Below are 14,041 nucleotides of genomic sequence, written 5' to 3' on the forward strand. Positions count from 1 at the left end.
TAAAAGTTTAATATCCTATAGTTGCTAAAATAAAATAAAGTTTGCCCTTTTTATTAAATTTAAGATTTCAAATTTTTAAAGGGATTCAAAGGCAATAAAAAGATAGATTTTGAAACCACATTTGCAACACTTGGAAAAATTTTAAGAAAAGCAATACAATGTAATATTCAAATAATTATTGAAATAAAACAGAAAAAAATAACTAAAATATAAGGTTATTGAGAAACGACACACTTAAATTTTTGGACTTTTCTTGGCCGGTTAATAATTTAAATGTAATAAACATGTAAAATAAGTCTAGGTCAGTTTTACGTTATTTAAATAATTTAAAAAAAAAAACCATTTTGATAAGTGTACATTCAAATATTCACTAATTAACTAATATTACGGCCATTATATAGCGAAGTCACCAAAAATCATATAAACAATTCTTGTGGCTTATCACTAATTTTTTAACCTTTGACAACACATCCGCATGCGTTCATTTTTGTAGATGCTAGGAACCTAAAATAGAAACTTTTAAGCTCGGAAATTATTTAAAACTCCGAAGCCACAAGTTTCAAAGAATTAATTTAAATGCAATCAGTGGCTCGTAAACACAAAACATAAAACCCTCGTTTCGTTCAATCAAAAAAACAAAAATGATCTGTCCGGTAGTTTTCTTTTTTGGAGTTTTTTTTATTTCTGCCTCCCAGGGAGACGAACACGAAGTAATGACGGCTTAAAGTGTGTTTATTTTTTAAATCTATTTCTAAATTCAAATTCTACAGTCATGCTATATGTCGGATGAGATGGAAGAAAACTGTGCCGCGGTCTGCTATCCTATTGTGAAGCCTATGCTGCGGTATTTTGAGAAGTGTCAGAGCAACGAGGCGAAGTACTCTCAGTTGCAGAATAAATATGCAGAACTTCTGGAAAAAAATTCAAATTTACTGCTTAAACTCAATGAAGTCAGTCGTCAATATGAGGAATCACAATCAAATAACCAAAAAAATGATATGGAACTTGAGCATTTAAAAGCTCAAATAACAAAGTCAACAACTCAAACCGAAGGTATATTGAACAAACCACAAAGTCGAAAATGAAACTATAAATTTTTTAGCTCTTTCAGATCGTTGCCATCCATCACCAAATGAGAAATTTGTCGCCCAAGAGATTCAAATCCCCGATTCTGAGTTTTTCAAAGTGGTTTGTCACACAAAAAAAAGTACTGAATCTGTTTATATGATGGTTTATCGGAAACTTTATAATTCATCAAAGTTTAATCATACATTTGAGGAGTATACAAGGGGATTCGGAAATGTCGGTGTGATGCAAAAAGAAGAGTTCTTTATCGGGTTGGAGAAACTGCACCTTCTGACTGAAAGAAATCCCCATGAGTTATGGATATTCATGTATCCATCGGGGCACCTAAAAGAAATAAGATGCGAAAACTTTGTTTTGGGCAGTCAAAGCGAAGGCTATATGGTGAAAACCCTCAACGGATGTACTGAAGACTCAAGCATTTTGAGTCAGGGCATAAAATTTTCCACCTTTAATCGATATGAGGATGAAAATCCTCTTCAAAATAAGGCAACAAAGTTGGGCCTTGGCTGGTGGTTCGATTCTAGGTGCGTATTCCCATTTCTTTTTACCTTTTACCTTTTCAAATATATCCAAAAGGAAAATTAAAAAAAAAATTCATGAAACATAGTCATATAACTTGTTTTTATAACATATATTTTTATATTTTTTTTCATTTGATAGAGTTAAAAGAAGCACTTTAAATGATGCTATTGTGCTGAAGATCCTAAGGAAAAATTGAAAAAAAAAGAAAACCAAATGGACTTAAGATAATCAAAAATTATTCAAAAACATATCGAAAATTAATATATTAAATTTATAAAGTAAATATTTGGCGTTTTTAATATAATTTTCAAACAAAGTATGTGTGTTTAATATATTATCTACATTTAAATGAGCCCCAAGTATCTTAAAAAATGAATAATCGACTTTTGTTTATTTATAAAGATTATCTCAGTTGTTCAACTGTTTATTGCCTAACAAAAAAAAAAAAATAATAAAAAACGTTCATTAATTTATTATTATTTGTATTATATGAATATTTTACTTTTTTAAACAAACGATTTTTTCAAATTTAAATAAAAAATAAAACTAGAGTAAAATCTATGAAAAGCAGTCCCACAGTGTATGGACCACTGGCCATCATCTGCATGGCCATGTAAAAATTATGCAAAATTAATTTAATTCCATTACATGGTACCACATGGACATGGGAGTGTGTGGGGTTGGGGGCGGACTAGAGTGGACCTTGGAAAACATTCATCACATTTGCATACCTTAATAAATAACATTGATGCCCAAATCACATGGACATCCAGGGAACACATTACGCATACGCCACGTGCTCCGCATCAATTAGTCGACGAAGGATAACACTTGTATACATTTCGTTTCCTGTTTCCGTTTTTGTTTTTGGTTTTTTAGACTTTTTTGTTTGGTTTTGTTTAATGTCTTCACACTCTAACTACTTGGGGTTTGGAGAGGAACGGCAGACAGCCGGACTAATCGAGGAGACATATGTGCTGTCATGTCTGGAACTCAAACTGAAATGGCACGCACCGAACGCTGACAGTTGGCTTAAGCTGTCAATTAACATATTATTAAGCGAGTAACACTCCGACGCAAGCAGGATGAGCCAAAAGGACGACCAGGGGGATTGACAAACGATGAAAACCGACAAAAAAAAATGCATAGGGAAAGGGCAAGGGAACACGAAAGGACGTCGCATAATTGAGGGACACTGAAATTGTGGAACTTGAGTTTTAAGAGTCCTTTCTTCGCAAACCTCGTAGAGACATAAAAAATTAGCCCAAGGTGATGTTCTTTGTTATGCCAAGGCAACAAAAAATAGTTGATGATGTGTGACTAGACCATTACAAAAATTTAAGTTACCCATGAGTCAGTTTTAATGCTAGGGCTTTAGTTTAGGATTAAAAATTTAAAGTTAAGAGACCAAGAAATTGTTATGCATATATTAACTCAGTGAGCCAATACTTTCACATACTTCTCGTAACCTCAAAATAGTCCTTCAATAAATTTTAATTATCTATAATTATCGGTATGATCATATCACTTGTTGAAATAAAAAGTTTTTGAAATTGTTCAAGGTATATACATAATTTATTTAATAAAAGTTTGCCTATTAGCAAAGGATAGCAGTTTGACCAAATTATTAAAGCTCATAGTGTGATGAAGCATGTGTTTAATTGGGACTATTTAATTGGAAAAATATTGAATAAAAGCGAAGATTTCAAAATTTTTTTATTCTAGAATATTTTTGTGGTCAAACACAATTTAATGGAAAAAAATACATAAACATAAAATATGCTCCATGGCATAAAATTTGCATCTGCACAACAAAATTGGAGTCATGATTTGGACAGATTGTATGCATAGAAACTGACAGAGTGACATAATAAAATACCCCTATTTATATATATACACTACATGGAGTATATTCCGCAGATACTGGGGGATATACATAAATTATTCAGATAACATCGACTAGCCCACTCAGCTCAGACGAGTGCTTCTGTCACAAATTTCCACTTAGTTGACAGTGAATTATTTTCATGGCACTTTTAATTAAATCAAGCAATAATTATGAACTGTTTGTCTCTTATTCTTATCGATGGCATTATTATTCATTTTTACAGTATTTATGGACTGGTGGTTAAATGCGACTTAATGGTTTGGGTTTTCTAAACGAAAACGATTTATGTTGAGCATTTTAAGCTGTTTTGATTTACGGCTTCGCCGCTCCAAGCCAAACTGTTTATGGATTAGAGGGGCAAATAAAAAGTGGGGCTCCATTTGAACGACCGGAACTGGCTTGATTTTGCTCCGATTTCAGCCCACTTCCCACTGGCTTTTCCGCCATTTTCCAAAGTCACGAGGGCAAGCGGGCATGAAATTGAATTTGTTAGTTCCTCGAGTGAAAAGTGTCCATCGAGGAGGCCACTTGAGGCCTGAAACACTTCACAACAATGTCGACTTGGCAAGGAGTTGATGGAGAAATCCGATGGGGATGGCCATTCATCCTTCCCTCCTTTTTTCCTTTGTTTGAGTAGCTCGAGAAAGCGGTTGAGAAGTTAAATATATATTATAGGGCAACTGAGTCATTTGACTCTTGGTTTTTGATTTAATTTTTAGACGATGCGTTATTAAATTGAAGGTAAAAACGCAGTTTAATTTACCTAAAAAATTCGATTTCAAATATATATTGGGTGTTGGGGCGAAAGCTATCAAACTCAAACAAAACAGACTGGTTTTGTAGTGAAAATACTAGTGAGGATAATAACTAGCACATACATTTTGTTTATTTTTTTGTTTTTATGTTTATTTCACTTTTAAAAATGATCCTCAATATTGTTCTTTTAAAAAGTAAAGAAATCCTCAATCAGTATTTAATATTCATTAAGTATTAAAGCTTAATGATTGAAGCTTAAGAATAATATATAATAAATATAAAATATAATTTAAATATAAATATTTAAACTCATATTTTTATATTTTATTCATACATTTACAAAAAATAAAGTCTTGTGCTTAAAGTCAGTAAAAAAACCATTTGTAAACATAATATCTTCAATTATAACTACATATCTCAACCATAGTTTATAATATAAACATTGGCTTACATGGAATAAATTGGAATACACCACATATTGGGCAAGGGTAGCATTTCCTTCATATCATTGTAAATTAACAGGATAATCAATGATGTAATTAATCGCATCGACACATCCCCATTTCATTAGCTCAACTGATTTAATGAAGGATGTCCTTGAATGGGACTAAAATCGCTAGTGGAATAGACATCTAATCTACTTAATGCCCATTCACCACAAAATGGTGATGGTAATGGGAATGGGTATCCTTTAATTATGTCCTTTCACTCGATTCAGGACAGCTCAAGCTTTGCATACATATATCGAGGCACAATGCACTCGTTCTATTCAATCGATGCACTGTTCGGAACTTTTATTAAAAATTTAATTCATAATATATATGATAAGATAAAAGAATATCTATGAAAAGCAGTTGAAAAAAAATAGGATTCTTAAGGAACTATATTTTTTCAGTTGCAATTGAAAAATAAACTTTCTTAAAGAATATAAACCAAATTTATCGTATTTTATTATTAAATTCTTGTTTCGTAAGAAGCTCTTACAAAAAATTAGAGTACAAAAAATTGTATTATAATTTAATGAATTTCTCTCAGTGCCTGTAGTCAGTCAATCATTCAGTCAGTTTGGCTTGTTGCTCGCTTGGCAAGATTGCGTATACGCCGCGTTGTCATCTGCATATCCGCCCCCGGCCGCCAGTCGGCCATCCTCTTGCCTCCCCCTACTCCGGCCCCTCGAAATGAGTTTGCCACGGATTGCAACAGAGGACAATGAAATTGTGAATTGTGTCCATGGGCCGTATGAAACCGCAAATGCAAATTTCACCCCAAAGCCCAAACTCAGACTCCATTTCCAAAAGCGAAATTCAACCAGACCAGAGTAATTCCATTTCGCCTGTCACCGAGTCAATTATTTTGAAGGGATGCTGGGTGTGCGCCGTGACACGCCTCCTTCTGGGCTGATTATTTCATTTATTTCAATTAGAAAAGGGGGGCCTCAATGTTGCCGCTCATGTGGCTTTTATGTGTACGTTGTGTTCAATCTAATTGCTTTTTTATGGCCTGAATGCGAATCATAAAAGTCACCCAAGCAGAATGTACATGAAAATCCAAAAAGGAGAAAAAGGCTGCCGGGCTGGCAGGCTGGGACCTCAAGGCATCACATTTTATCCCGTAGAAAATCAACAGCCCACTGGCAACATCTGTTTTGAATTAAATATTAATAATTAATTAACTGCTACACGCCACAAACAAAAACTGGTAAATAGAGAAAAGCACAGAAAACGAAAAATCAAAATAATCACAGTAGAAACATGTTTTTTTAAAGCTTATTTTATATGCAAGTAAAAGGAAGACAATAATTTTCATATAATGATGACTTTTCATTTTGTTTCATCATATAGAACTACTAATATAAAAAAAACCTCTTTTGGGGTAAAATTCCAGTGACGAATATTTAAAGTTTACTTTGAATAAAATAAGTACCGGTTCGGATTTCATGAAAATATAAGCTTCTGATTGGAGCAATGTTAATTCAAAATTAAAAGCAATATGGCAGGGCCGATAAGCTCGATTAAAAATCTGCACTGAGGCAGCTACCTCTTCTATTGACATTCTCTGCAGTTGTTTGCTCTCGATTTCCATGTCGGAAAATCTCCACCATTCTCCTTTCCGCTTTTGCCGTCCGACTCCTTGCCAAACGATTTCCATTAGAGGAAAACGCTGATATGCAGTGCAGTGTGTATATAAATTAAATATGTTTGTCATTGAACTATTTGCATAGCAGCGAAAAGGCTGGCTAAAGGCTGTCAAAAGGCTGGCTACCATAGCGTATACTTGATATCGTTATTATCACTCCTTCCACCACCGAGCCCTTCTGCCTATTCCTTTACAGTTTACTGTCGCAGAAAATTCGCTCTTTATTTGCCTTTTCCGACTACTGTCGAAAAGGCTGCCTCAATCAAATTGGTCATTTGCGGCGAAAGCCACAAAAATGTAATTACAAATTAAAGTCACCGGGCCTCGATATTTGCAATGCAACCGCGGAATCCATTAAAATAACAGAACAAAAATATAATTCAGTTCAAAAAGCACAAATTCTGATTGAGCGCATTTGATAGTTGGGGTTTTTTATAGTCTGGGGAAATGGAACTATGGTTTTGCTTTTATTTTTAAAAATATTTAATGTTCTTTTTCAAATATAAACTGATACATTTTTATAATTATTTAAAACCACTTGATTAATGCCCTTTAAAAATAAAAGCTTAAACGATAATAATGATACGTAGTCAAATGGACATAATATATTTTAATATAAAAACATCTCTCTAATATATTATATAATGGTACTTGTACTGGTACTTTTAGAAGAATAGGGGAAAAAAATTAAAAATGGTGTTGCAAAATCCTATGCAGACGGGTAGCGAAACTATATGTACTATACATATATGTATGTAAATGAAGGCTTCATAATTAAGCTAAGAACGCAATATAAATAAGCTTTAAATTAAACAGGAAACTGATTTTACCCCCATTTTAATTTAAAATCGCTTAACAAAAGTTTGAAAGCAAAAAAGTCAACAGATTTCTTGCCCAATTTAATTTGTTAACCCATTTTGTTTTTCCTTCTTTTTGTTGCAATATGCCTTTTTGATTTTCCCAAAAAAAAAACAAGAAGAAACGAAGGCGAAAACTTTCGACAAACTGTAATTAAAATACAATTTTGTATGTATACAGTATATCATTTTCTTCGCCCTTCTCTTTTTCTTTCCATAAACGTTTCTCTTTCTAAAGGCAGCTTTGGGTTTATTTTTTATATATTTCGTGGTAGAGGCGGGTGTACAACTTTTTAATCAAATATGTGTCAACGCGGATTTATGAAACTAATTGACTTTAAAGGCGACTACACCAAATCCTTGACATCCCCCTGGCCCAGCCCCTGGTAAAAAACCAAGACCGCAGTCACCACCCCGCCAGAGCCCCAGCCCTCTCTCCGGTTGCACGCCCGGCTAGAAAGAATTAATTAAAAAACTTAATCTGCTTTGGCTATGGCAACAAAATTCGAAACGGTCGTTGGCTGTTGGTTTCGTTGGTTTTGATTTTAGGTTTAATCTTTGTCTTGGCCGTGGCCTTAAGCTTGTACTATATATATGTATATACATAGGTTTGAGTTTATAAAAATATTTTTATATAAAAAATAATATTTTTTTTTAGCAATAGTTTTTAGTTGGAAATCGAATTGGGAATTGTATTCAAGCTTAGGTTATTTAAAATAAATTATTCGGTTGGGGATTAAAATTAAATTAATCCATCACTTTTTGATTACGGTTAGCTAAGAAAAACTTATTTATTTTTCTGGTATAATATAGTTACATTTAAAAAACTAAATAGTAAATAAAAAACAAACACTTTCAATGGTAATTTCACTTTTATCGATAAATGCTGCATCCAGGTTGAATAAAGAAGCTTTACCGATTGGAATATTTTATGGACGAAATGTGAAAATTAAAAACGTAATAAGTAAACTACTGAAATACTAAAAATTAAAGCGCAGAAAAAAAATCAATTCTATTGATTTAAATAGTTTCGAGTTTTGTTGGGGCTCTTGCATATTTTTGTTGTTGCTTAGTTTTTGTTCTCAACTCGGTTTCAAAGTTTCAAGCACTTGCATTGATTTTGGCCAATGACTGTGGAAAAGAGCGGACGGGAAATGGCCAGATTTGCTAAAACTCGAAGCCAACATGGCTAATGATCGTTGGTTAAACTTTAAGCCCGGTCAAAAGTTCCCGTTTGTATTTTTTTTATTACAGCTTCTGATGGTTTTTTGTTTTGTTGCAAACACTTTACTCAAGTAATTTCCTAATTGGTTAAAGCGCTGCAGAAAAAACTCCGACTTACACATGGGAAAATGATGGTGAAAAATGCTGGAAAAGTCCAATTGGAAACACTAAGACTTCCGACGTCAGGAGTAAAAACTCCCATTAAAGTGCACAAATTTACACAAGCACTTTGCCTAATTATTTTGATAAAAAGCGGTTCGAGCCCCCAAAGTGACTTTTTCTTTCATGCTTTATCGTTCCTTTTTTTAAGCAAATGCATGTCATAAAGTCAGGACAATTAAGGATAAACCTAATGGTTGTAATGACTTGCTAAGAGTTACTTACAGCTTAGTCAAGCTCTTACCCAGTGTAACTATTTTGATAATTTTGGATTAAAAAGACACGAAGGACTAGGACTATTTTTGTTAAAGACAAATTGTATGTTTATCTTGAGTACTGGACATAGTACAATATATACTGTGAGTATAGAAAATAGCCGCTTGAAGCTTTCCTATAGTATAACCATTATTTCCTAGTTTATGTTTAGCTCAAAGAGAAAATATTCTTCAAAGGAAAATAATTTATTTATCATGAAGTGCAGAGGAAAAATAAACTCCAATGCTCCAAAAGAACTTAATTTTATTCTTGAATATTAAACTTGGCATTTAAGCACTAAATTTAGATGAGCAAGTTAAGCACTAGACGGCCCAAAAGTTGGATGTGAACGTGTCCTGTTTGGGCCCCCTTCACCCCTCTGCCGTTATCAGAAGTCCTTTTGAGGAAAAGTCACTTTCGCCGGCAAACAGAATCAGAAAAGTTAAGGAAAAACGTTGGAGGAAAATAAGGGGGTAGCGGCAGAAATCAAAGTTTCTGGCAGAGTTGCCCCCGTTCCCAGGGTTGTCGTGTGTGCTCAGTCGTGCGTGCCAGGAAGGATGAATGGATGTGGTAGTCCTGCTTGAGTTCCTTTTTTGCACTTATCGCTCGACTTTGCTTGGTCAGCCAAAGGCGGGCAATATCCTTGCCTCTTGCTCCTTAGTCCTTGCTCATTCGATTTTTATGTGGCTTATTCATTTTGAGTGGCCCGCTATACTCAGTTTCATAAAAAACGATTTCGTTTATTGGGCTGCATTTCAATTGGATGCATTTCGGTTAATCGATCGCCAAGATGAGGGCAATTTTCATCGCAAGAAGGCATTTTATTGTGATTGAACATATGTATGTTTGTAAATTATAAACTTCTACTTAGCAAGAATTCTAAGCAGCAATAATATTATAAAATAATAGTATTATATTATAAAATATTTATATTTAATATAAAATATTTATATTTACTATTAATAAACATAGACACCTTTAGATAAGCAGCAAATACTTAAAATTCAAAGTCAATGCATGTCATAAACCAACTCATTCTCGTTTAACTTATATTATAATTACGAATTAAGAAACGTTATATAATAAAACAAAAAACAATACTTTTTATTTATTAAAGTAAAAAGAAAATATGATGAATGACGAACGCACTCTTGGTGCCCTGCTGATATTTTCTTAATATCAAAATTTGAGTTCTTAGGAAAGAATAAAACATGCCTTAACAATTAAGATTGTTAAGAATTTCACTTATTTACTAAAAGTGAGAAAATAACTTCTCCAAAGTGTGCTTGATTTAAAATCAAGAAAATCATTTTACCATGTAAAATACCAGAGATAAAAGCAAAACAATTAACAAAAACACGATTCTTGATAACTAAATTCTTAATAAAAATAAATTAAAATCGGAGGCTTAATTCAACAAATGCAATGCAAAACGAATCGGTAACGAATAAACTTTAAATTAATTTATACAATTTTTATTTATCAAATCTGACGACCAGGTAGTCGTCTATAGAGGTATTATTTTAGCCTTTTATTTCATTTAAACTTAAAGCACTTTATTTGAAGGCTGTTTATGTTTCCTGCAGCAACATGAAATATGTATTCACCAACAAACAAGTCAAAATTGGTTCGCCTTCAGGCTATCGGATGACCAACCAATAATAATTTTTAAAGTTTTCAAATCAATTTGAGCCATTCAGCTGAGCAGACAACTTCATGAGGAAATTTTTAGTTGCAGTATGAAATGTTCAATAAAATTGTTTGCCTGCATGAGAGATGGTGTTTGTCCTTTTATTTTATTTCTTTTTTTGCAGTTCGAAAGAAATGCATTTCAGAGAGAAGGGGAGAGTTTGTTTGACTTTCGGTCTCATGCCTAGACTATCTGCAGTGCAATCGTCCTTTCCATTTGAGAATCCTGGACATCCTGGCATCACATGCAGCTTAGGTTTTGGCGTGCATTTTAATTTGGTTTCACCATTGTCCTTTCTTGGTTCTTATTTTTAGTTCCCATCCAGCCAAACAATGGACCACGAAATGTGCAAAAAAGTAAAAGTCAAGAGGAAGAAGGACGAAAGAGGACCAAATTGTGGCCAAAAGCCGAAAACGTGCAAAGAGTTTTGATTATAAAATGCCATCACACCAACCGATTGCTCATGTCTGAATGTATTTTTTACACTTATACTTTTTGGTCTGTTCTGCCAACTGACCATTGTCCTTTTTGTTGGGCAGGTGCGAGGACTAGAAATTGGCAAATTAACACTAGGACAATGGCAAAAGTCAGACAGAACAATCATCTATATTTCTCTTACAAAATGATTTGCCAAGCAAGAAGCTCGGGTTGAACCTCTGCGAACAAACATTTTTTAAATTTATCTTAAAGACGATTTTCTTAAATTTTACTCAACAAATAACGCCCATAATTGAACTGTCAAATCAATTTCATTTGATTTACGTTCCATGTTAGTTCGATGTCATGTGCCACCCCAAAAAACTGTCAAAAAGTGGTAGTACCCAAAAAAAAATGGAAAAATTTCTGGTGAACTTGCACTTAAACGCTAGATGGCGCTGTAAACACTCAATCAATTGCGACGGAGACGACAAAAACACGGAAAAAACTTTGGCCGGACAACTAGAAATTCTCGGGGCCGGAGATGTAAAAGTTTTCTACTGTCTGCTGACAGTTTTTGTGGTAACCTGTTGAGGGGAAATGGGAGGACTTCTTTAATGGGGTGGACCTTTGCCTCGTACATCCATTGTGTGTCACTCTATATTGGAAAAGTTTTATCTCTTGGTATACCCTTTCAGGCGGGGCTTTATTTAGATCAAAGGGATTATTTTTGTCTCGGGATTCCTACATACATATATATATTCTTAAAGCTAACGCTAACACAAAAAAATTGGAAAAATAAAAAGAGTAATTTGTGTACTTTATTTTTTTCAATGAAGGAAATTCAATATTTTTCAAAGGGCCATCTTTATCTTTTAACTCTTTTTAAATATCCATAAATAGGTCTTAAAAAATCCCAGTGAGGGCGTTCATGCTTCGTCCTTAACTTAATTGATTTCTTTTTTCTTGGGTTTCTTGTGCGCTGCCCCCTTAAATGTTTCTTACAAATCAAATGGCTGCTAAACGAGAGCAGAGACCAGTGGCAGAGTGGTTTGGCGGGAAAAATGTTGCCCTTACCCTGCCCCCACAACAATGCGGAAATAACAAACAAATGGGGCCAAAAAGAGCTAAAAAGAGCCTCCCTATTGAAAGACCTTTGATTTGGTACACTTTAAAAAAAAACAACAAAAATTTAAAGAGTAGTTTAAAATAAGTTTGAAATAACACATCACATAAATAAATAGTAATTATATATTTTAAAAGTCAATTAATGTATAGAAGGACTTTATATACTTTTAAAAGTAACGCCTATTGTTTTTTGTTCTAAAAAATATGAACATGAAAAATATTTTTGCTGGTCTATCTTCCCTACTTTTCCCATTTTATTTCTTTTTCTATCTGCAGTGCTCTTAGTTCTGGTTCCCTGACTTTGGCGCCACACAATTTTGTGGCCACATTGATGTCGCCCACGAAATGCGAAAGTTTTACTTTCATCGCCTTGCCTCTTTCCCTGCATCAGCACCCCTGTCTCCACTCCCCTATTAGCCACATTCTATATCCTTTTTCCAACAAATACTTGGCTGTTTTGCAAAGTTTGTAGTTGTCTGAATATTAACATTACGCATACGCCATATAGTTCATAAGTTCAACACAGATCATTGCCAAAGAGTGAGGGGTGGCGGTGGCAGTCACAAATGGCCTGGGATGGGCGCACAAAGGAAGATGGACAATCAAGTTGATTGAATTTTCGATTACGGCTAAGGGGTTAAATATAAGTGGTCGTAACTTTTCGGTTTCCATAAAAATTTTCCACACAAAATTCGGTGTGAACATTTCCAATTTAATTTTTCTGTTGATTTTTTTTTGTGATTACTTTCTATGGGTCAAGAGTGTGAACACTGCGAGAAATTAATACTACTATTTTATACACAATATTATAATCGGAATAGTGCTATAAGATACTAATAAAATATAAGATAATAATATACGAAATAATAAGTTAATAATATACGAAATAGGTTTAACGCTCAACTTCTCATAAACAGATATAAATTAAAATTAAAAATGTTTTCAACTGTGGCACTGATATGATTTTGATGATTAGTTTGCTTGAACTACATAAATATGTACATTCCTACATATGTAATAAGTTGATTTGATTGGTATCAAGCCACATCATGTTAATCCGTTGATGGATATAACTAATATAAATTAAGAAATAATGGAGAACCAATGTAAGATCTTTGTGGCGGACAAGAAAAGGGTGGCACATTGTAAGTTTCTTAAAAAAAAATGGTATTGCGCCGTTTTTTTTTTAAACTCTGACTCCTGTGAGACCCTATTAAAAAAGCAATGATCGGCCACTCTCTCAGCCTCTTGGTATTGGCATTGCATTCTTATGCACTGTTTGATTCCTATAAGCTCATAAAGGCTCTTCAAGAACACAGCCACTGTACGATAACAGCTGATCTGAACAGCTGTATCGCGCCAATGCCTAATCGCATTGTTTTTTTAGCGAAAAATTTTAGATTTACATGTGTAAAGATATTTTTTTTTGACTTACCTAGAAATAAGACATTAGGCTTTCACAATGCAGCGAATTCCGGCGAGTTCAATGACGATGTTTAAACGCTTTTTCCAAAGAGAAAGTGCCTCAAAGTTATGGTGGTTTGCAAAATCTAAAAAAAATAAAGGTAAGTATGTGTTTTATACAAAATAGAAGCGATACAAAATATTGTAACATAGAAGAGAGGATAAACCGAATAACCACAAGTTATTTTTATGAAGAAGCTTTTTCTACTTCGGCGCATTTTATTACAACTATTCTTCATTGTTTCACCAATTAGAGATGGCAAGCCAGAGATGGCACTATCGATGATATCTTGCACTATCGACAGTTTAAAAGGTATCACGATAATATCACTATCATTTGTCCACTACTTTTTTATTGAATTTTTGCGGTTTAAGCCTAGTACTCAGATCGGCAAAAACTTGTTTTCATCTATGGGAGTGAGCGAGAGGCAGAAAGGTGAAAACTCAGATCGAAAAAGA

At 33.8% G+C, this 14,041-nt stretch overlaps 2 protein-coding genes across 4 annotated transcripts in view; one reads left to right on the forward strand and one right to left on the reverse strand.

The window, feature by feature from the left end:
• The window catches only part of AstA-R1 (allatostatin A receptor 1), a 99,804-nt gene that overhangs the window by 38,811 nt on the left and 46,952 nt on the right, over positions 1–14,041 (reverse strand). For 2 of the 3 annotated variants that reach the window (XM_043213124.2, XM_070276402.1), the window contains exon 1: positions 13,554–13,821. The gene's annotated coding sequence lies outside the window, so the exon portion shown is untranslated. Of the gene's footprint in view, positions 1–13,553; positions 13,822–14,041 lie in introns of those variants that run through there. The other variant, XM_070276401.1, reaches the window with a different exon arrangement.
• LOC138925584 (angiopoietin-4-like) lies at positions 996–1,825 on the forward strand. The gene is made up of 3 exons (XM_070276403.1): positions 996–1,053; positions 1,112–1,610; positions 1,747–1,825. The coding sequence occupies exons 1-3, from the start codon at positions 999–1,001 to the stop codon at positions 1,802–1,804; spliced, it is 612 nt and encodes a 203-aa protein (XP_070132504.1). The 5' UTR covers positions 996–998; the 3' UTR covers positions 1,805–1,825.

This window comes from Drosophila bipectinata, chromosome XR (genome assembly GCF_030179905.1).
Source record: "Drosophila bipectinata strain 14024-0381.07 chromosome XR, DbipHiC1v2, whole genome shotgun sequence".
In the NCBI taxonomy this organism is placed as follows: Eukaryota; Metazoa; Arthropoda; class Insecta; order Diptera; family Drosophilidae; genus Drosophila; species Drosophila bipectinata.